We start from the raw sequence: 24,679 nt of genomic DNA, 5'->3' as shown, positions 1-24,679 counted from the left end.
TGGAAAGAAGGAGGCAGAGAAGAATGAGTCAAAGGTAGACGTGGGGAGGTTAAAGTCACCCAGAACTGTGAGAGGTGAGCCATCCTCAGGGAAGGAACTTATCAAGGCATCAAGCTCATTGATGAACTCTCCAAGGGAACCTGGAGGGCGATAAATGATAAGGATGTTAAGCTTGAAAGGGCTGGTAACTGTGACAGCATGGAATTCAAATGAGGAGATAGACAGATGGGTCAGGGGAGAAAGAGAGAATGCAATATTCTGAGTGGATAGCCCGGCCATCACAGGCTAGCTATTTTGACACCCACCAAGTGTGGTACTCACCAAACTCAGAATTACTATTAGAAAAATTTGATTACCTTTGCTGTTATTCGTCAGAATGCACTCCCAGGACTTCTACTTCAATAACAAATGTTGGTTTGGTTCCAAATAATCCATAGTTATATCCAAATAGCGGCGTTTTGTTCATGCGTTCAAGACACTATCCGAAGGGTGACGAAGGGATACGCGCCCGACGCGTTTCGTGACAAAACATTTCAAAATACTCCATTACCGTACTTCGAAGCATGTCAAACGCTGTTTAAAATCAATTTTTATGCGATTTTTCTTGTAAAAAAGCGATAATATTCAGACCGGGAGTCGTTGTTTTCGTTCAAAGAGAGAGAAAGTAAACATGGTGTCGGCTCGTGCACGCGCCTCCAGTCCCATTGTTCTCAGATCGACCACTATCCAAATGCGCTACTGTTTTTCAGCCATGTCCTGCAAAGTCACCATTCATCGTTCTGGCGCCTTCTGAGAGCCTATGGGAGCGTTAGAAAATGTCACGTTATGCCAGAGATCCCCTGTTTTGGTTAGAGATGATCAAGAAGGCCAAGAAATAGTCAGAGAAAGCGCTTCCTGTTTGGAATCTTCTCAGGTTTTGTCCTGCCAAATGAGTTCTGTTATACTCACAGACACCATTCAAACAGTTTTAGAAACTTTAGGGCGTTTTCTATCTAAATCATATGCATTATATGCATATTCTAGTTACTGGGCAGGTGTAGAAACCAGATTAAATCGGGTACGTTTTTTATCCGGCCGTGCAAATACTGCCCCCTATCCCCAACAGGTTAACTGTGTTCACTGACCACAACCCCTTATTTTTCTGAAGTCCCTGCAAAGTCCCAACCAGCGCCTGATGCGTTGGGCTTTGTTCTTGCAACCATTCAACCTCGATATTAGACACATTAGGGATAAGGATAATATCATTGCTGATGCTCTGTCCCGTGCTCCTTTAGCCTAGTTTGTATTTTCTCTCTGCTGACCCCTGCGGGCTGTCTGCACCTCTTTCCTCTTAATTTGCTCCCCAGGTACCAGGGCTGCTGAGTTTGAGGACGGACAGTCAGCTAGGGGACATGGGGCTACTACTAGCAGCCGGGACTGGTATCCTTTTATTTGTTTTTTGGGGGGGGGGGATTTTGGATTGTTTTAAGTATGTTGGGTCGTAATTTGGGTTTAGGGTGGGACCCTCATTTTAAGGAGGGGGGTGTCACGACCCCTGCTCTGCAGTGCAGGGGCGGTTCCTCCTGCAGGCAGAGGAGGGTCGTTAGTGATTGGAGCTGGCATGATTGGAGCCACCTAGGCTCAGGGTATTTAAAACTGCTCCACTAACCTCTCTCTCTCTCTCCCTGCTCCTCCAGGTATGATCCTGTTTTGTTTGTTCCTTTTGTAGTTTTAAGTAGTTTCCACTCAGTCATGTTCACACACACATATTCACGCATCCATGCACCTAACATACAGCCTACACTATGACACTTCCACACCTCATTCCTTTTTCTTTGTTTAGAGTTAATAGTTTGGTTTATAATAAATAATCTTTTGATTGGCCTATACCTGTTGTTGATGTTCCCTCATTTTTGCCACAGGCTATGAGCCAGCCTGTGACACGACAGACCATGAAATTCAGGACGACAGACCATGAAAGTCAGGACGACAGACCATGAAAGTCAGGACGACAGACTAAGGAACTCAGGATGACAGACCTTGAAAGTCAGGACAAAAGACCATGAAAGTCAGGACGACAGACTAAGGAAGTCAGGACAACAGACCATGCAACTCAGGACAAGAGACCATGAAAGTCAGGACAACAGACCATGAAAGTCAGAATGACAGACCATGAAACTCAGGACGACAGACCGAGGAATTCCAGACAACAGACCATGAAACTCAGGACAACAGACCATGAAAGTCAGGACAAAAGACCATGAAACTGAGGACAATTGGCCATGAAAGTCAGGACAACAGACCATGAAAGTCAGGACAAAAGACCATGACAGTCAGAACAAAAGACCAAAAAACTCAGGATAACTGGCTATGAAAGTCAGGACAACAGACCATGAAACGGAAGACAACTGGCCATGAAACTCAGGACAACTGGCCATGAAACTCAGGACAACTGACCATGAAAGTCAGGACAACAGACCATGAAAGTCAGGATGACAGATCAAGGAATTCCGGACAATAGACCATGAAAGTCAGGATGACAGACTAAGGAACTCAGGACAACAGACCATGAAATTCAGGACAACAGACCATGAAAGTCAGGACAATAGACCATGAAAATCAGGACAACAGCCCATGAAAGTCAGGACAACTGGCCATGAAACTCAGGACAGCAGACCATGAAAGTCAGGACGACAGACCAAGGAATTCCGGACAATAGACCATGAAAGTCAGGTTGACACACAATGAAATTCAGGGCGACAGACCATGAAATTCAGGACGACAGACCATGAAAGTCAGGACGACAGACTAAGGAACTCAGTAGAAGAGATCATGAATCTCAGGACAACAGACCATGAAAGTCAGGATGACAGAGCATGAAAGTCAGGACGACAGACCGAGGAATTCCGGACAACAGACCACGAAATTCAGGATGACAGACCATGAAAGTCAGGACGACAGACCATAAAATTCAAGACGACAGACCATGAAAGTCAGGACGACAGGCTAAGGAACTCAGGACAACAGACCATGCAACTCAGGACAACAGACCATGAAAGTCAGGATGACAGACCATGAAAGTCAGGACAAAAGACCATGAAAGTCAGGATGACAGACCATAAAATTCAGGATGACAGACCATGAAATTCAGAACGACAGACCATGAAAGTCAGGACGACAGACTAAGGAACTCAGGAGAACAGATCATGAATCTCAGGACAACAGACCATGAAAGTCAGGACGACAGACCATGAAAGTCAGGACAAAAGACCATGAAAGTCAGGATGACAGACCATGAAATTCAGGATGACAGACCATGAAATTCAGAACGACAGACCATGAAAGTCAGGATGACAGACCATGAAAGTCAGGATGACAGACCGAGGAATTCCGGACAACAGACCATGAAAGTCAGGACAACTGGCCATGAAAGTCAGGATAACAGACCATGAAAGTCAGGACAACAGATCATGAAACGGAGGACAACTGGCCATGAAACTCAGGACAACTGACCATGAAAGTCAGGACAACAGACCATGAAAGTGAGGATCACAGACCAAGGAATGCCGGACAATAGACCATGAAAGTCAGGACGACAGACCATGAAATTCAGTACGACAGACCATGAAAGTCAGGACGACAGACTAAGGAACTCAGGACAACAGACCATGAAAGTCAGGACACCTGACCATGAAAGTCAGGAAAAAAGACCATGAAAGTAAGGACAACAGACTAAGGAACTCAGGACAACAGACCATGCAACTCAGGACGACAGACCATGAAAGTCAGGATGACAGACCATGAAAGTCAGAACGACAGACCATGAAAGGACGAGAGACCATGAAAGTCAGGACAACAGACTGAGGAATCCCGGACAACAGACCATGAAAGTCAGGACAACAGACCATGAAAGTCAGGACAAAAGACCATGAAAGTCAGGACAACAGACCATGAAACTCAAGACAACAGACCATGAAAGTCAGGACAAAAGACCATGAAGCTCAGGACAACTGGCCATGAAAGTCAGGACAACAGACCATGAAAGTCAGGACAACAGACCATGAAACGGAGGACAACTGGCCATGAAACTCAGGACAACTGACCGTGAAAGTCCGGACAATAGACCATGAAAGTCAGGACGGCAGACCATGAAAGTCAAGATGACAGACTAAGGAACTCAGGACAACAGACCATGAAAGCCAGGACAACAGACCATGAAAGTCAGGACAAAAGACCATGAAAGTCAGGACAACAGGTTATGAAAGTCAGGACAACAGACCATGAAAGTCAAGACAACAGACCATGAAAGTCAGGACAACAGACCATGAAAGTCAGGACAACAGACCATGAAAGTCAGGACGACAGACCAAGGAATTCCGGACAATAGACCATGAAAGTCAGGACGACAGACCATGAAATTCAGGACAACAGACCATGAATCTCAGGACGACAGACTAAGGAACTCAGGACAACAGATCATGCATCTCAGGACAACAGACCATGAAAGTCAGGATGACAGACCATGAAAGTCAGGACGACAGACCAAGGAATTCCGGACAACAGACTTTGAAAGTCAGGACGACAGACCATGAAAGTCAGGACGACAGACCATGAAAGTCAGGACGACAGACCAAGGAATTCCAGAAAACAGACCATGAAACACAGGACAACAGACCATGAAGCTCAGGATAGACCAAGCAACACGGGACCACCGTTTCTGAGCAATCATATGCTTTGATCGTGCCCTCTGTGATGTCAAAAATTCAAAAACGAGTGGCTTGGCTGTTCTAGCGGTAATGATGCAGCTTTCAACACAAGTGGTGTCAGCATAGGTTTTAATTAGTTTATATGGCGTATCATTCTGGTGTCGTGTCGCTAGCAAACAGGCTAAGGTCTTCCTAATGCAAAAAAGGTGCCTTGTGGATGATTTGGCAGCTGAATGAAGTGGGTTCCCCTCCCTTTGCCTATCGTCACCCACCTTGGACGTAATGTAACACATGACAAAGGAGGCAACTGTCTTCATAAAACATAAAAAGTGTTCCACATCAGTGCCTACCTTCTGCATCTTTAAAAGACACTGCTTTGGAAAACGCTTTATTATAATATTCAGGTCTGTCAACCTCCTTAGAGTTGAATTGTTTTAAAGGGGCAAATTGCAGTTAAAGCAACATCAACATCAATTTTGGTAAACAGCTGAGGATGGGGCTGGAGAAATGTAACCACTCTCAAACTCATTGACGGAGCTATGGTTGACCATGCATCAGGAGGACTGACCATGCATCAGATCAAAATGATCTACAGTGTTTGTTTACAATTACATTTTTTATAAACAGTGGAGTAAAACAAGCTTATATTTTCGGGTCTGATGGAGTAACACAGTTGAGTTAAGCTCATGAGGCAGTTATAAGTTGTAATCTTCAAGAATCAATGGCTTTACAGTATACATCATTACATTAAAAGTCCAAAAATGAATGTACCAATGCCAAATTGCCCCTTTAAAGAAGCACGATCTGCAGAGGGAGAAGAGAAGCACGGTCTGCAGAGGGAGAAGAGAAGCACGGTCTGCAGAGGGAGAAGGGAAGCACGGTCTGCAGAGGGAGAAGGGAAGCACGGTCTGCAGAGGGAGAAGGGAAGCACGGTCTGCAGAGGGAGAAGGGAAGCACGGTCTGCAGAGGGAGAAGGGAAGCACGGTCTGCAGGGAGAAGTGGGAAATCTAGAGTTAACACCTGGTTTTCCAGGGCAACTTATCACTCTTGTGCTATCCAGGCCCTGCCGCCTACAGGAAATAGAAAGCATTCAGTGATGCCCGCTCTGCCTCTCCTTACCGCTGCACTTCTGACCGGAGAATGCAGGCAACACAGCTTTGGAGGAAACTTCCTGTGTGATGATGTATGCGTTGCAGTTTCTTCTTATTTAAGTATCCACAAAGGGGAAGAACATTATGTGCTGAGAATCCCCTCAGAATGCTTCATGTTGGATGTACAATTATATACCATTTGACCTCTTTGCACCTCTTTCAAACATAATTTATTTCAAATGACCTATATGAGTGTTGATGACTTCAGGGTTCGTGAAATGATACGGTCGAGTTAGAGATGGATGGGTAACAATAATATATAGTAATATAATAATAATATATGCCATTTAGGAGTCGCTTCTATCCTAAGTGAGTTACAGTAGAGCATCCATACATTATTTTTGTATTGGTGGCCCCAGCAGGAACCAAACCCACAACTATGACATTGCAACTCCATGCTCTACCAACTGAGTGATACAGGACCACCTTGATGCTTTTTGAGTAAGAACCAGCACAATCTATTAGGGATATTTCAGCTTCTATGGAACAGTGAAATGCAATTACAAACTGGGTGGTTCGAGCTCTTAATAGTGATTGGCTGACAACCGTGGTATATCAGACCATATATCACGGGTATGACAAACATGTATTTTTACTGCTCTAATTATGTTGGCAGACAGTTTATAATAGCAATAAGGCACCTTGGGGGTGTGATATATGGCCAATATACTCCGTGTTGCGCCGTGCTTATGAACAGCCCTTAGCAGTGATATATTGACCATATACCACACCCCCCGTGCCTTACTGCTTAATTATAACACTGACAAGCTTGTGACCAGTAAATCTGGACACAAACACAATGGAGACACAGGGTATGGAAGTCATGGCTAAATAATTCAGAATGGTGCTCTTCTGGAATCTTCAATATTTTTCGTCTAGAACAGGCAGCGAATGAGCTAAGAGGCAAAGCAGTGAAATAGTAAACAACTTTTGGCAGGTCATTCAGAAACAAAGTGGCATTTCCAAGGATGTTTACTGACATTTATTGGAAACAGTCGAGGGCCAAAATGTGATTAGCATCATGGGGGAATAACATGCTTCTTCCGGGCTTTGTATTATGCAACTGTCTTCCATTACAGTGATGAGTTCTCTGCTCTGTTCATTATGAAGTTAAAATGTAATTTGCTGCAGCTTTCTTGAAGGACAGAGTCATCAAGACGATGCTACTGTTTGTATACAGTGTAGCTGACTGGACTGGCTACGTGTCACTAAACAAGCCACTTTATTACTTCTAATTATGTTTAAAAACATCCTCCCATGACATTCCCTTCCTCTACTACAACAGATTACATTTCATACAGTACCTTACTTTACTTTCACCCTAAATCTTGCTCATTCATTTACCATCTCACTCCAAATTGTGTCCAAATGGCCTTTGAAGGACTTTGTCCCACCAGAATCCCAGTGCCAACAAAGAGAAGGCATCAATAATAAATATCTGTTAAGAGAAAAGTTCTGATGCCAAACCAAAATGCAGGCTTTTGGGCTGTACAAATCAGTGGTCCTGTGTTGGTGTTTTATTTATAAAAAATATCAATAATTCACAACAGCGGCCTTATTTGTTTTACCCATATACTGTATGTTGTGTTTCAGATAAATATTCAAGAATATAACATTGTGTCCATTGACAAACAGTGCTGAAATGTCTTATCCGTCCTCAAAACATAATTCCCCTCTCATATGGCTAATAAAGACTACTTAAAGTGAGTACACAGGGAAATATATGTTGTTTGTGCTTATAAACATAACTAAATGAATTGCCAAAATATAATCAAATGCAAAAAAAAAAAATGGGGAGAAGCATAAAAGATAAAAAGGAACTCACGTAAGGTACGCTCTCCAGAGTGTCGGTGTTGACAATTATTGGAGCGGGACTCGCCTGAAAAAGAGAGAGAGTGGGGAAGAGGATAAGAAACAGCAAGAGATGCCTAAACCCACTAGTGTCCTACTTTCTATAAATGGATCCAGGGGACAGCCCCTGGATCATGTGGTGACTTCACCCTGTATCATGAGGAATTCAAGAGCCGTCTTACAAATGCTAAACCGTCCCAGAATACAGTGCCTTCAGAAACTATTCATACCCCTTGACTTATTCCACATTTTGTTGTGTCACAGCCTGAATTCAAAATGCATTAAATCATTTTTTCTCCCCCATCTACACACAATACCCCATAATGTCAAAGTGAAAACATGTTTTTAGAAATATTTGCTAATTTATTGAAACTAACTCATTTACGTAAGTATTCACACCCCTGAGTCGATACTTTGTAGAAGCAGCTTTGGCAGCGATTACAGCTGTGAGTCTTTCTGGGTAAGTTTATAAGAGCTTTCCACACCTGGATTGTGAAACATGTGCCCATTATTATTTTCAAAATGCTTCAAGCACTGTCAAATTGGTTGTTGATCATTGCTAGACAACCATTTTCAGGTCTTGCCATTGACTTTCAAGCAGATTAGAGTCAAAACTGTAACTCAGCCACTCAGGAACATTCACTGTCTTCTTGGTAAGCAACTCCAGTGTAGATTTGGCCTTGTGTTTTAGGTTATTGTCCTGCTGAAGGAGGAATTCTTCTCCCAGTGTCTGGTGGAGAGCAGACTGAACCAGGTTTTCCTCTGGGATTTTGCCTGTGCTTAGCTTCATTCCATTTCTTTTTCATCCTGAAAAACTCCCCAGTCCTTAACAATTAGAAGCATACCCATAACATGATGCAGCCACCATTATGCTTGAGAATATGAAGAGTGGTACTCAGTAATGTGTTGTATTGGATTCAGGACAAAAAGTGAATTGTTTTGCCACATTTTTGCAGTATAATTTTAGCCTACCGGTTAAAACGTTAGGCCAGTAACCGATATGTCGCTGGTTCAAATACCTAAGCCAACAAGATGAAAAATCTGTCTATGTGTCTTTGAGCAAGGCACTTAACTCTAATTTGCTCCAGGTGCACCGTACTACTATGGCTGCCATGTAAAACTGCACCTATCTGGTGTATGTGACAATATCTTTTTTTGACTTTTTGCCTTTGCCTTGTTGCAAATAGGATGCATGTTTTGGAAAAATGTTATTCTGTACAGGCAGTCCCTGAGTGGTTTCCTTCCTCTCTGGCAACCGAGTTAGGGAGGACACCTGTATCAATACTGGGTGTATTGATACACCATCCAAAGTGTAATTAATAACTTCATGCTCAAAGGGATATTCAATGTCTGCTTTATTTTGTATTTTTACCCATCTACCAATAGGTGCCCTTCTTTGCAAGGCACTGGAAAACATCCCTTGTCTTGTGGTTGAATCTACGTTTGAAATTCACTACTCGATAGATTGACCGTACAGATCGTTGTATGTGTGGGGTACAGAGATAAGGCAGTCATTCATGTTAAACACTATTATTGCACACAGAGTGAGTCCATGCAAATTATTATGTGACTTGTTAAGCACATTTTTACTCCTGAACTTATTTAGCCTTGTCATACAAAGGGTTTGAATACTAACTGACTCAAGCTTTTCATTTTTTTATTAATTTGTGAATAATTCAAAAAACATAATTTCACTTCGACATTATGGGGTATTGTGTGTAGGCCAGTGACCAAAAAAATCTCAATTGAATTAATACAAAATTCAGGATGTAATGCAAAAAAATGTGGAAAAAGTCAAGGGGTGTGAATACTTTCTGAAGGCATAGAGTATTATACATGCTAAATGTGTAGGCCTCTAATAATAATAATCCATAATAACAGTAAACAATGCCCACAGAATGGTTTATGGCATGTGAAGTAAATAGAGTGGACTGATAACTAATGATACAGCTTCCATCCAGGTGAGACTATACGAATATTTGCAAGTCTTCCGCGAACAGATAATTCTAAGATATTTCATTGCTCCACAATTAGCTCCCAATAGCCTTTCCAATTAAGTGTCTTTTATTCTTTCTAACTAAGGCCTTTAATTTGCTGAGAAGTTAAAAACATACGAAAAGTAAGACGTTTTCACATTCATCAATGTTCCTTGTCAGTTTGAACAGTCCGGATGGTCCGCTGCCAATAACCAGAGTGCCACTGCAGTTTATAAAATGTGCAATAAAATATGCTATAAAAAAGAGTTGAGGTGCTATAGAAGAATGTTGTTTGGGCCATTTTTAAAGGAAGCGGGTAAGAATTCAGTCAAACCCTTAAGATGTTCCCAGCTAGCACAGAGGATCTGGGCCGATTCCGGCTGAGAATCCAGGCACTCGGCTGAGAGTCAGACTCGGCCGACGTCATGTGGCCAGAGTCTGGGCTGCCTTCGGCAGTATTACTTATGGCTAGGATGCGGGGATTGAGCTCGGGCCGATTCCGGTGTGAGTTATCTGGCCCAAATGTATTGCTTGTGGCTCGGGCCGATTCCGGTGTGAGTTATCTGGCCCAAATGTATTGCTTGGGGCTCGGGCCGATTCCGGTGTGAGTTATCTGGCCCAAATGTATTGCTTGGGGCTCGGGCCGATTCCGGTGTGAGTTATCTGGCCCAAATGTATTGCTTGGGGCTCGGGCCGATTCCGGTGTGAGTTATCTGGCCCAAATGTATTGCTTGGGGCTCGGGCCGATTCCGGTGTGAGTTATCTGGCCCAACTGTATTACTTGGGGTTCGGGCCGATTCCGGTGTGAGTTATCTGGCCCAAATGTATTACTTGGGGCTCGGGCCGATTCCGGTGAGAGTTATCTGGCCCAAATGTATTACTTGGGGTTCGGGCCGATTCCGGTGATAGTTATCTGGCCCAACTATATTACTTGGGGCTCGGGCCGATTCCGGTGTGAGTTATCCGGCCCAACTGTATTACTTGGGGTTCGGGCCGATTCCGGTGTGAGTTATCTGGCCCAAATGTATTACTTGGGGCTCGGGCCAATTCCGGTGTGAGTTATCTGGCCCAAATGTATTACTTGGGGCTCGGGCCGATTCCGGTGTGAGTTATCTGGCCCAAATGTATTACTTGGGGTTCGGGCCGACTGGGGCTACTCTCTATCAGATGATTACACAGGCTGCTTTATATAATTAACATTTTATTATTTATTTATTTTCCATATTTTCTCATTGTTTCTGTGATCCAAAAATGTAATTAACATTTAAATGAAATTATTTAAGAGTCCTGTTTAAGTAGTATTTTAGTATTTTGATACGTTGTGCAGGGCAATTACTAAGCTGTTACGTTGGTAACAATGATTCGGGAGACAGGCGCAGGAATGCGTAATAGGGCTTTTTATTATACCCCAAATCACGGCATGCCGTGTAAGGGCACGGGGATGAAGACCAAACAAATACGTAACAAAAACACAGGGTAGAAACCCAAAACAAAAGAGCGAGGAGTACCTCGAATAAATAATACACACGCACAATAATTAACACACGGGAAGAGACCTGTAATCATTTGCGCAATCCACAAGGGCACGAAAGCCCAAAACACACAGCACAGGTACTCACACACACCAACGGACATTGTAACAAAAATGGACAGCCCAATGGAAACCAAAGGGCACACTTATACAAGTACTAATCAGTGGGAATAGGGGACAGGTGTGCGTAATGAATGTTCCGGAGGGATCCATGACATAAGCATTCAAAACTTTGTGGATGAGGCCTCCCGAGTGGCGCAGCAGTCTAAGACACTGCATCGTAGTGTTTCACACTGCGTTGCTACAGATGCTGGTTCGATACCCGTGCCGGCCGCGACCGGGAGACCGATGAGGCGACAGGTTAGGGGAGGGTTTGGCCCGGCCGGGATGTCCTTGTCCCATCGCACTGTAGCGACTCCTGTGGCAGGCCAGGCGCATGCACACTGACATGGTTGCCGGGTTAAGCGTGCATTGTGTCAAGAAGCAGTGCGGATTGGCAGGGTTGTGTTTCGGGAAGGACGCAAGGTTCTCGACCTTCACCTCTCCCGAGGCTGTATGGGAGTTGCAGTGATGAGACAAGACAATTGGACATGAAGAAAAGGGGGTTAAAATAAAAAAGAATAATAAAAAAAAAATATATATATATATAAATAAATCTGTGGATGGGTATAATTTCAATGTATAATAGTAGTATTTAAAATGACTAAATCGGGTAATACATTTATTTAAATTTGCATCGGGCCGCTTCTGGGGGGATTCTGGTAAGATGCCGGCAAAGTAGGCTGTATTCCGGTAGACGGAAACGGTCTGATGTACTTGGCAATCATTCATTTTGATTCCGGGCAGAGTCCGACACCCGATTCCAGGCTGATTCAATCAGTTCCAGCCCCCCAGGAGAGGGGGCCGGATTTCTGTGCCGATTTCTCATTGCTAGCTGGGTTTCCATCAACTGAAGCCCCACGATGTTTCACAAAGGCAAATTGTTTGGATCAGGTAGACAGATCAGGGTGCGTGTGTGTGTGTGTGTGTGTGTGTGTGTGTGTGTGTGTGTGTGTGTGTGTGTGTGTGTGTGTGTGTGTGTGTGTGTGTGTGAGTGTGTCACATTTTAACATTCACAGGTGGTGGCAAAGAAATTTGCTAACAATTAAAAAAAACTTTTTTGCTTTGTCATTATGGGGTATTGTGTGTAGATTGATGAGGAAAATGTTTATTTAATCAATTTTAGAATAAGGCTGTAAACATAACAAAATGTGGAAACGGTGAAGGGGTCTGAATACTTTCCAAATGCAATGTACTTCTCTGCCCCACAGTGACTCTGCCAGCAGCAGCTGCTGCGCAGGCGCATAGGATGTGCGAACATTGCTTGGATTGTTTTGCCATCTATTTGCTATGAGGGGGAACTGCCCCAATGAAATTGCAGGATTTCATAACATAAATTGTCACAGCACAAGGTAAAGAGACCGTCCTGGGGCACTCAAATGTGTGTCCGTTCAGTCAGATATTCTAGGTCTGCTCTAGTCTCCATCCCAGTGAGTCTCTCAGCGCCAGACGGCTTACTTCCTTACGCGAGACTAGATCTGCTCTATCAGGTACAGATTGCGCTAAAGCAAAAAGCTAATTGTAATTAACTTGTAAATAAATAATCAGAACAGTCATAACTTTTACTATTTTCTACATTGTAGAATAATAGTGAAGAAATCAAGACTATAAAATAACACATATGGAATCGTGTATTAAACAAAAAAGTGTTAAACAATATTTGAGTTTCTTCAAAGTAGCCACCCTTTGCCTTGATGACAGCTTCATGAGGTTAATACCTGGAATTAATTTAAATTAATAGGTGTGCCTTGTTAAAAGTTATTTTGTGGAATTTCTTTCTTTCTTAGTGGGTTTGAGCCAATCAGTTGTGTTGTGAAAAGGTACGGGTTGGTATACAGAAGGTAGCCCTATTTGGTAAAAGACCAAGTCCATATTATGGCAAGAACAGGTCAAATAAGCAAAAACAAAAATTACAGTCGCAAAAACCATCCAGCGCTATGATGAAACTGGCTCTCATGAGGACCGCCACAGGAAAGGAAGACCCAGAGTTACCTCTGCTGCATAGGATGAGTTCATTAGAGTTAACAGCCTCAGAAATTGCTAATTGTTATTATTATTATAATTTGTATTATATCTTTTTTTAGGGGGTAGAGCAGCTTTAATATTGCCGATAGATTGTAGCTTCCATCAATGTAATTGTCTGCATCACTTCCAATCCCCCATATATTTTTTAGCAAATATTTATATATACACACATATACATACATACACATATAAATACATACATATACAAATATATACATATAAATACATACATACAAATACATACACATACATATATAAACAAATATATAAATATATTTCCTTTACTACCCTCCAACCCTACCACCCCTCCCCCAATTGGAGCAAACTAGCGAACAACGTTTAGGCCTGTATTTACAGCTAATACATACTATATACATTTCATGGACACAGTCTATTTTACAATAGTTCTATTTTGTTTGTTTTTACTCCTGTCCTTCCTCTACCCTCAACCTCTCCCATCTATTTCTGATGTCCATCCGGTTTGATTTTTATTTGCCATATCTTTCAAACTGTGCTCTTTCAAAAAAGTTCTTAACCTATATACGTTTTACGGGCACAGTATGTTTTACATTAGTTATCTTGTTGTTATTAATGGAACCTTCAGCTCCATTCAACCCCTCCCATCTATCTCTTAACACAATCCATATTGGATTTCTATTTGCCATATATTTTTAACTGTGCTGTGATGTTTCACAAAAGTTCAGAACCTTTCTATTCTCATTGTTTCTACAGGTTGTAAATGTAAAATAATTTTTGTTGCTAAAAGTATTATTATATTATTGATCGATTGACAATGACTTTCAGATCACCCAGTAGTGCTATCGGCAGGGTTAACTGCAGATAAATATTGCAATTCTTCAGCCATTCTTGGACCTGTGACCAAAAACAAGCTACGTATGGACTGTACCAAAACAAATTATCTAATGATTCTGCCTCTTCGCAGCAAAATCTGCAGAGCTGTGAAGGTTGTACCCCCAAATAAATAACATTCTATTGGTTGCAAGAATTTTGTATAATATTTTAAATTGAAAGATTTTGCGTATCAGTTCATAAACCATGTGCCATGGAATCGGTCCGTAAAAAATCTCTTCCCAACTATTTTGCAATCAATATGGCACGGCTGTCAATTTTTTGGTCCTTAAATAAAAGTGGTATACATTTTTCAATTTTCTTTAACCAATTATGGTCTTTAATGCAGGGCAGAGAGACAAGTTCCTTACTTTTTCCCCCTTCCACTTTCCAATTCCATTTTTGCGTTAATGTTGCAATTAGTTGGTTGTAATTTTAGGTAGAGCAGACATTTCCATATGTTTTTATTAGCTGCATGTACAGTTGAAGTCAGAAGTTTACATACACTTAGGTTGGAGTCATTAAAACTCGTTTTTCAACCACTCCACAAATTTCTTGTTAACAAACTATAGTTTTGGCAAGTCGTTTAGGACATCTACTTTGTGCATGACACAAGTAATTTTTCCAACAATTGTTTACAGACAGATTATTTCACTTATAATTCACTGTATCACAATTCCAGTGGGTCAGAAGTTCCCAACTTTACTAAGTTGACTGTGCCTTTAAAACAGCTTGGAAAATTCCAGAACATTATGTCATTGCTTTAGAAGCTTCTGATAGGCTAATTGACAGAATTTGAGTCAATTTGAGGTGTACCTGTGGATGTATTTCAAGGCCTACCTTCAAACGCAGTGCCTCTTTGCTTGACATCATGGGGAAATCAAAAGAAATCAGCCAAGACCTCATAAAAAAAATTGTAGACCTCCACAAGTCTGGTTCATCCTTGGGAGCAATTTCCAAATGCCTGAAGGTACCACGTTCATCTGTATATATTTTGATTTGATTAACATTGTTTTGGTTACTACATAACTTCATATGTGTTGATTTTTTGATTTTTTTCTGTCAAATTAACCAGTTATCTACCTTTGATAAGCAGCTAGCTAGCCATGCCAATTTCAAGTCTTTCTAAACTAATATTTGATTGATTTTAGTTATTAGGATCCCCATTTGCCGACGCCAATGGTGACAGCTAGTCTTACCGGGGGCCGACCTTATAACGAAAAATACATTACAGACAAAAGACTACAATTTACCTACATTTAAAAACATGAACATGTAGTTTGTGTGCATATATCAGTTACACATACATGTCAGTACATACACATAACTAGTAGGTCACATGGGGGAGAGGCGTTGTGCCGTGAGGTGTTGCTCTATTTGTTTTTTTGAAACCAGGTTTGCTATATATCCGCTATATAGTTATTTCAGAATGAAAGTTAATTGGCTAGCGAATCATGCTTTGTGACGTTAGGTTAGATATCCCCAGTTAGATCATGTGTTTCACTTATTGCATCTGCATGCTTGTTTCGTTCTCTCTGGTGCACTTGTTCGTTCATGAGCTGGCTGCTCATTCTAAATAGTATAATCTAATCTGTTCAAAACACTGGCAGCATGTAAAGCAGTGGTCATTCGGTTTTTGACATGCAAATGTGAAATAGGTGTATTTAACCTCTACGGGCCACGGGGGCAGTATTGAGAATTTTGAAAGAAATATGTGCCCATTTTTAACTGCCTCCTACACCAACTCAGAAGCTAGGATATGCATATTATTAACACATTCGGATAGAAAACACTCTGAATTTTCTAAAACAGTTTGAATGGTGTCTGTAAGTATAACAAAACTCATATTGCAGGCAAAAACCTGTGAAAAATAGATTAAAAAAAATGACAATTTTGTGACTGTACTATTTAGTGTCATTGTTTTAAAGATACCACAGTGAGAAAGGATTCAGTTCGCAACTCCTACTGCTTCCACTAGATGTCAACGATCTTTAGAAAGTTGTTGGAAGCATCTGTCATGAATACAGACCGAATTAGAAAGCTTACAAGTTGACACGTCATCACTTCATTTTTTGCGCCTGCGCATGAATCTGAGAAGAGTGCCTTTGTCATTATCGTTTATTCTAGACACTTGATAGGTTGTGTGAAAATATTACTGATGTTTACTGATGTTTCACGTTAAAAATGGAACAAAAGATTAGTGCTAAACAACGTTTGACATGTTTAAACAAACGTAAATAGATTATTTACTAGGTTTTCTTTAGCTTTTCGACGTGACTTTACACTGCCCACCTCATTTTGTGGGAGCCTACTGAACGCTAACTATTTGGACATAAATTATGAACTTTGTCAAAAGAAACCACATTTGTTCTGGACCTGGGATCTCTGGCAGCGCCTTCTGATGGAGATAATCAAAGGTAAGGGGATATTTAGAATGTTATTATCGATATTAGATGATGCTAATGCTAACGGTATAGCTTAGCTTAGCTTAGCATATAGCTTATTGTTGTTAGCATAGTACCCAGTTTATGCAAAATGTGATTTCCCAGTAAAGTTATTTTGAGATCTGGCCATTCGGTAGCAATTACGAGATGATAATATATTATTCTTTGAATGACAATATTATAATTTACCAATGTTTTCGAATAGTAATTCCGTGATTTGTAATGCTGGATTCACTGGGTGCATTCGAGCCGAAAAAAATTCTGAATTTCACCGCGACTGTAAATGCTGTTTTTGGATATAAATATGAACTTGATGGAACTAAAAATGCATGTATTGTATAACATAATGTCCTATGAGTGTCATCTGATGCAGATTGTCAAAGGTAAGTGCATAATTCTAGCTAGTTTTCTGTCTGTTGATGCCCTTCTTTGAATTGGCTAAACATTACACGCAGCTATTGTCAATGTACTCTCCTCACATAACCTAACTTTCTGCATTCTCCGTAATGCCTCTGAAAATCGGACAGCGTGGTTAGATTTAGGAGATATATCTTTCAAATGGAGGAAAATAGTTGATTATTTGATTTTTTGAAATGATTACTCTTGCAGTTTTGAATTCCCCGCCATGGTCACATGACAATGAATCCCAATACCGGGATTAGATCGGGATAAGATCCTCAACAGGTAACACCTGTCTCATTAGTCTGAATCAATAGCAGCCAGTGAACAATAATTAGTTTAATGTCAACCAGTGTTTCCAACCATGTATTTCCGCCTAATGCATTGAATCACAAAATTGTTCTAAAAGATACTTTAAGTTCTTGAGGCATGTAATTTTTCGTTTTTTAATGGTCTATTCTGTATCTTCAATCAAATTAAACATGTTTAAAAAAATGTTTAAGAGTATTTTTCATCAGTTGTTTTACAGTGCTTTTGGAATGTATTCAGACCTCTTGACTTTTTCCACATTTTGTTACATTACAGACTTATTTTTAAATTGATTAAATAAAAATAAAAAACTCAGCAATCTACACACAATACCCCATAATGACAAAGCGAAAACAGGTTTTTGAAATGTTTGCAAATTTACAAACATTTAAAAACAGAAATATCTTATTTACAGTACTGTGCAAAAGTTTTAGTCAGGTGAGAAAAAATGCTATAAAGTAAGAATGCTTTCAAAAATAGACATGTTAATAGATTATATTTATAAATTAACTAAATGCAAAGTGAGTGAACAGAAGAAAAATCTAAATCAAATCCATACTTGGTGTGACCACCCTTTGACTTCAAAACAGGATCAATTCTTGTAGGTACACTTGCACAAAGTCAGGGATTTTGTAGGCATATAGTCAGGTGTCTGATTAAACAATTATACCAAACAGGTGCTAATTATCATCAATTCAATATGTAGGTTTAAACACAATCATTAACTGAAACAGAAACAGCTGTGTAGGAGGAATAAAACTGGGTGAGGAACAGCCAAACTCATCTAACAAGGTGAGGTTGTTGAAGACAGTTTACTGTCAAAAGTCATACACCATGGCAAGACACAGCAACAAGACACAAGGTAGTTATCCTGATATGGATAGGAGGCAGTATTTTCCCGGATGAAAAAACGTACCTGATTTAAACTGGTTACTACTCTTGCCCAGAAACGAGAATATGCATATTATTAGTAGATTTGGATAGAAAACACTCTGAAGTTTCTAAAACTGTTTGAATGGTGTCTGTGAGTATAACAGAACTCATATGGCAGGCAAAAACCTGAGAAAAAGTCAACCAGGAAGTGGAGGATCGAGAATTGTAGTTCTTCTTTCTAGTCCCTTTCGAAACTACAGTATCTGTGGTGTTACGTTGCACTTTCGAAGACTTCCAATGGCTGTCTAAAGCCTTCAGAAAGTGGTTTGAGCCTTCTCCTGTCTCTGGGCAGAGTATAGTAGCTCAGTTTCTCAGTGGTCTGCCTGGCAACAAAGGGATTGGATATGCGCGGTCCCGCGAGCTCGCTGTTTTTTCTTTTTCTCCTTGAATGAATACGCTATTGTCTGGTTGGAATATTATCGGAATTTTACGTAAAAAATACCATAAAAATTGATTTTAAACAGCGTTTGACATGCTTCTAAGTACGGTAATGGAACATTTAGACTTTTTGTGTCTCTGTTAGCCTTTGGATAGTGACCTGAACGCACGAACAAAACGGAGGTATTTGGACATAACTATGGATTATTTCGAACAAAACAACATTTCTTGTGGAAGTAGCAGTCCTGTAAAATGCTGTTTTTGGATATAAATATGAACTTGATTGAACAAAACATACATGTATTGTGTAACATAATGTCCTAGGAGTGTCATCTGATGAAGATCGTCAAAGGTTAGTGCTTCATTTAGCTGTGTTTTGGGTTTTGTGACATATATGCTTGCTTGGAAAATGGCTGTGTGGTTATTATGGTCTATGTACTCTCCTAACATAATCTAATGTTTTGCTTTCGCTGTAAAGCCTTTTTGAAATCGGACAATGTGGTTGGATTAAGGAGAAGTGTATCTTTAAAATGGTGTAAAATAGTCGTATGTTAGAGAAAATTGAATAGTGGTTGAATTGGAGATCATATTTATGTAGGGGGTTTTTCCATTTGTGTTTGTGGGTTGTTCTGTCACGGCTGTTCAAAGGATCGGACCAACGCGCAGCATGGTTGTAGTTCCACATATTTATTTATTCCGTGAAACGTTTGCAATACACCAAAATACTTGTAACAACAAAACAACAAACCGTGACGCAGAGAAAAGAACACTACTCAAACGAGAACCGGCTGCCTCTAATTGGAGATCATCCCAACAACCCCAACATAGAAATAGAAACCTAGAAAAACAACATAGAAACAGATAACAAGAAAACCACCCAAAAACACCCCTTGTCACGCCCTGACCTACTCTACTATAGAGAATGACATCTTACAAGGGTCAGGTCGTGACAGTCATTCTGCTTTGTTGACAACTCCAACCACCCTGCGCCCCAGGTATTCAGCCAATCAGCAGCCTCCACTGGTGTGCGTGCATGTGTACAAATAGAAAGTGAGAGAGGAAGATTGGGAAATTGAGTGCATTTGAATGCACAGTACTCAGGGAAATCAATTAGGAGTTGCAATTCAGGATTATGATTGTTATTCAAAGGCAGTGTATATTTAACTGGATGAAAATGAATGGCGGCGGACTGCGCTACGCTAACCCAATTTTAACTTGTGTGCCTTTCCAGGAATACCACTCCAAAAAACGATCTTGAAGTATTTTGTTCATTACTTCACTGTTAATACAATCCCTAAGTCAGCAGTCACGTATTCGAGATGGATAGCACTTTCAGTTCAGAGCAAAAACCTATGATGATGCAAAATGCACCATCATTAAGAGTTTTTGTTTTGTTTCTTTGTAAACTTGACTGCTGAGACATTTATTATTTATATAACCACCATGTGTAAAGGACGAGTGAGGAGTCCCTATGCAATACTCTGTCATAATGTACACTGGAGATTGGACATCATAATGTCACACACGCGCGCACACACACACACACGATAACATACGCACTATACACACATGTACACATGGATTTTGTGTCGTAGATAATGTGGTAGTAGAGTAGGGACCTGAGGGAACACACTTAATGTGTTGTGAAATCTGTTTTGAATATATTGTAATGTTTTTACAATTGTATAAACTGCCTTAATTTTGCTGGACCCCAGGAAGAGTAGCTGCTGCCTTGGCAAATGGGGATCCATATCAAATACAAATACACACACACACACAGATGTGTATGTGCTCTAGTTCAGCACTCAGCATGTGTGCCAGTATAAGTCCTGAATAGATGCAGTACATACAGACACTGTACTATTGTTCGACTCCATTTCCAAACCATTTGTCTTCCTCTCTTGACACTGGCACACACTGACATCCTATGTTTCCTTGCATCCTATCTCCTCACCTACTTCTCAACCGTATTGGAGGAGACAATCCAAGGTCCCACCCCATGGGCCTTCTGCTCCAATGCGTTTTGAGAAGGACGAAAGGTCTGAGAGCTGATGCGAGGAATCTAGGAAAGGCGAATTGAGAAAGAGCCTGAATTCACTGAAGGGAGCCTGGTCTGATCTACTTCTGGGGTTAATTAGGTGTTAATAACTATAATACGCCGAGCTTGTTAATTACAAATATCACACTGCGTCCCAAATGGCACCCTATTCCCTTTATAGTGCAGTAATTTTGAACAGGTTGCATTGGGCTCTGGTCAAAAGTAGTGTACTACATAGGGAATAGGGTGCAATTTGTGCTGCATTAGAACCCTTTTAGCCATGAGAACTCCACCTCAATTGCAAAACATTGTATAAAACATGCAATAACTAAACCACTCTGTCCGTGGATTACCGCCGAATATTTGGAGATTATTTTTGTATTATTATTATTCAACTACATGTACTTACCTGTTACTACCATTGGTTTGCTCATGCAGAAGAAAATGTCTGCGTCCCAAATAGCACCCATAGGGTTCTGTTCAAAAGTAGTGCACTATAAAGGGCAGGGGTCGGCCCGCAAGAGATTTTTGTATAAAAAAATCAATATTAAAAAAAATGAGGGGGAGATTTTTGTTTTGAGTCAAATCAGGAATTGAGCTAAAAATGAATTTAATTTAGGAGATCTGTTCCCAAGTATTCTCACAAATTAAAAAAAGAGACGTGATCGTGTCTCAATGTAATGAAGGTATGAAATGATTGTTCTCTCTTTTTGGGTTTATTAATTATTATAATTATGTTACAGTCCCCCCATCATCCGTTCTGACAAAAATCGGGAGTCAGTGCAATCGCGCATTAGATGACTCATTCAGAGTACTACTTTCAACAATTCACATACTATAACATTTTTTGGGGCATAGGCACGGCCAGTGAGAGAGAGAGGTTCTCCCAAATCAATGTAGTCCCTCCTGGATAGGGGTAAGGCCATCAGAAGGCAAGGTGAAGTAAGTACCATTTTGCTTACACCTATCTAATCCCTTTAGATCTACAGGAGTGCCTGGAGAGGAGTATCTAGGGCAGGGGTACTCAACCCTACGAGGTCCGGAGCCTGCTGGTTTTCTGTTCTACCTGATAATTAATTGCACACACCTGGTGTCCCAGGTCTAAATGAGTCCCTGATTATTGGGGAACAATTAAAAAAAGGCAGTGGAACTGGCTTCGAGGTCCAGAGTTGAGTTTGAGGAGTCTAGGGGTTGATTTGGGATTCAGTGGTAGAGAGAGGAGTATGAGAATAGAGTGGAGGACAGTAAATGAGGAGCGCAATATAGCAAATGAGAGATGAAGAGTGATACAGAGAACAAGAAACATGCTACATACACATTCTTTCTACAATCTTTTCTCTACCCCTGTCTGTTACCCAGCACTGATTGTCTGCATCCCAAATAGCACCCTATTTCCTATATAGTTGACTACCTTTGACCAGAGCCCTATGTGCCCTATAGGCCCTGGTCAAAATAAGTGCACTAAATCGGAAATAGGGTACAATTTGGGATGCATCCATTCTCTGTTCAGCTCCATATATCCATCAGCTCCAAATGCCCACTAATTCACCTGAGCCTCTGCCAACACAATCCCAGAAGTCTTATCTCAGAGACCTAGGATGCTTCCATTCAGAATCTTTAAAACACTTTGATAAGTCAAGGAACTCTGGCGACAAGATTTTCAGTAATGGAGACACACTCCTGCACGCACACCCACAGGAGCCGTGCAAACACACTACTTCACACTGTGTATCTCAGATACAGCTATCCAGTTAACATCACCAAGCTAATGGACTGGGAGGAGAGCGCCTCAGATAGGCCACTTTCCATCTCACAGGGAAAGCATTGCTCCAGTCACATACCAGGCAAGAGTGCATCTTCTGAACAGCACTTCCTCAAATCACATATCTTTTTAGATGTCTACTGGCTATGTGCCCACAGCTTGTGTCAATCTCTGAGATAAATCTTACAGACCAACCCATTTTAGCAACACAGTGAAACCAAGTAATGACCAATGCAAGTCTGAATGAGAACACAAGGCATACATCCATGTTTAATTGCTGTGGAAACGTTTGTTAGCGGGATTTAAGAATCTATTTTAGGCTTTGCCTGTTGGGGCATATTAGCATAGCTTCTCAATATTGTACAGCTGCAAACTCCAGCTCTACCGGACTCCCGAGTGGCGCAGCAGTCTAAGGCACTGCATCTCAGTGCTTGAGGCGTCACTACAGACACCCTGGTTCAAGTCCAGGCTGTATCACAACCGGCTGTGGTTGGGAGTCCCATATGGCGGTGCACAATTGGCCCAGTGTCGTCTGGGTTTGGCAGGTGTAGGCCTTCATTGTAAATAAAAATATGTTCTTAACTGACTTACCTAGTGAAATAAAGGTTACATTTTTAAAAAATACTGCTCCCAGCCTTGATCCAAGAACCCTGGAGTTTACACAGGTCAGATTTTATCCAAATTCAGCACCTTGACTCTAGCCCGTGAGTGGGTTCGCTGTGGCTGCCACTCATTCCCTCTCATACAGAGCCAGGGGGAAACACAGATACACACGCATGCGTGCACACACATAAACCTAACCCTTGCACTTATCTTGCCAGATAGCAAAATCCCCTCTCAATCTTGTCGTCCTAATGGTCCCCTCTGATCCGGACTATAGTACATCGTTGGTTACCTGGTAGTGATCGCGCCAGCTCTGACTCTGTGGACAGCTGCATTCGGACAGCAGGTCACAGCTGCTCCCTTTGGCGCGGACCACAGAGGGCCCAGGGCTCCTCCAGGAGCTTTCTGAGCGGGTAGCCATAAGCCGGCCCCTCTGCCGGGGAAGGGTAGCACCCCCGGGGACTGAGCCATAGTGGTATCCCTGGGGCGGGTGGTGCTGCCATCCACAAGAGCACGGCACCTCACCACATCCCCCTCTATCCATCTCCACACAGCAGTTCTGCTGTTTGTTCAGGTAGGCAGCAGTCATCCTGCCCAGCGCAATCCCTCCTTAAGGTTTCTCGTCTTCCGTGCTCTGTAAATAAGAGGTGATGCTTGAGTCCTCTTTGACCATAAATTAACGAAAGGCACTGTTTAGTTGGCAGTATGTCACTGCTCTGAGAGAGTGTGTGAGTGAGCGAGTGAGACGCTGCTGTTAGAGTGAGTGGCAACAGCAGCATCAGCTGAGAGAGAGAGAGAGAGAAGAGAGAGAGAAGCAGAGATGAAACAGAGAGAGAGAGAGAGAAAAGCTGAATTAGGGAGACAGGGGGAGAGAAGTAGAGATGAAACAGAGGGAGAGAGAAAAACTCAATTAGAGAGAGAGCGCGAGAGAAGCAGAGATGAGCAAAGAGAGAAGGTACTGGCTCTTCTGCGGTGCTGGCCGTGTGCTGGCTGGTAGCTCTTTGTCAGTAGATGACTCAACCTGCAGCACAACTTGATTGCATCCATGAATCCAGGCAAAAGCAATCCATGCTCCGAACAGGTAGGAATTTAAGAGCAGAGCCTGCACTACAAATCGGTTCAGGTGGAGACAGCCTCTCTGTATTCAATTAAACATGCTGCCTTCTTTCTTGAGTTTCTACCTTGGTTTTACAACATTCCCACCTCTAAACCGCTGTACTAAGAAACACATGATCTGAATCAAGTCTTTTGGACATTTGTATCTGTTACTTATACACTATGCAAGTGACACGGCAAGTAGCCTTGTCGTTCTGGAATTTTGTAGGCTTTTTGAATGGTCTTCAATGGGCAAAAACGTAGCGCAATGGTCTTCAGCGCAAATCTTAATGAAAGGCATTGGCAGAAGTAAATTAATCTACAAACACGAATATCATTTGTATTATTTGACCGCATATTCATGAATTGAATGATATAATCGTCAAGCCCATTCAAAAGACCAGAGACATTAACACAGAGGCATGATGCAGGAACAAGTCACACTGCACAGTGTATAGCAAGGATGTTTGGAAGCTATAGTCCTGCATTGAGATAAATAAAAATGCTATCTCATACATAAAATCCTAATACAATAAATATGACAATTCATT

The 24,679-nt window shown here is 41.4% G+C and overlaps 1 protein-coding gene across 24 annotated transcripts in view; it reads right to left on the bottom strand.

Moving 5' to 3' along the window:
• LOC115154037 (disks large homolog 2) overlaps window positions 1-24,679 on the bottom strand; it is a 325,900-nt gene that overhangs the window by 85,773 nt on the left and 215,448 nt on the right. For 23 of the 24 annotated variants that reach the window (XR_003867810.1, XM_029699854.1, XM_029699855.1 and 20 more), the window contains one exon: window positions 7,662-7,715. Coding sequence is in view for 23 of the 24 variants with exons in the window: in XM_029699854.1 (XP_029555714.1) it covers window positions 7,662-7,715 (54 nt within the window). In the remaining variant the exon portion in view is untranslated. Of the gene's footprint in view, window positions 1-7,661; window positions 7,716-23,325; window positions 23,668-24,679 lie in introns of all 24 variants that reach the window. The other variant, XM_029699852.1, reaches the window with a different exon arrangement.

Source organism: Salmo trutta, chromosome 19 (genome assembly GCF_901001165.1).
Source record: "Salmo trutta chromosome 19, fSalTru1.1, whole genome shotgun sequence".
Taxonomy (NCBI): Eukaryota; Metazoa; Chordata; class Actinopteri; order Salmoniformes; family Salmonidae; genus Salmo; species Salmo trutta.
Note: the sequence above shows the minus strand (reverse complement) of the source record. Positions and strands in the feature narration are given on the sequence as shown.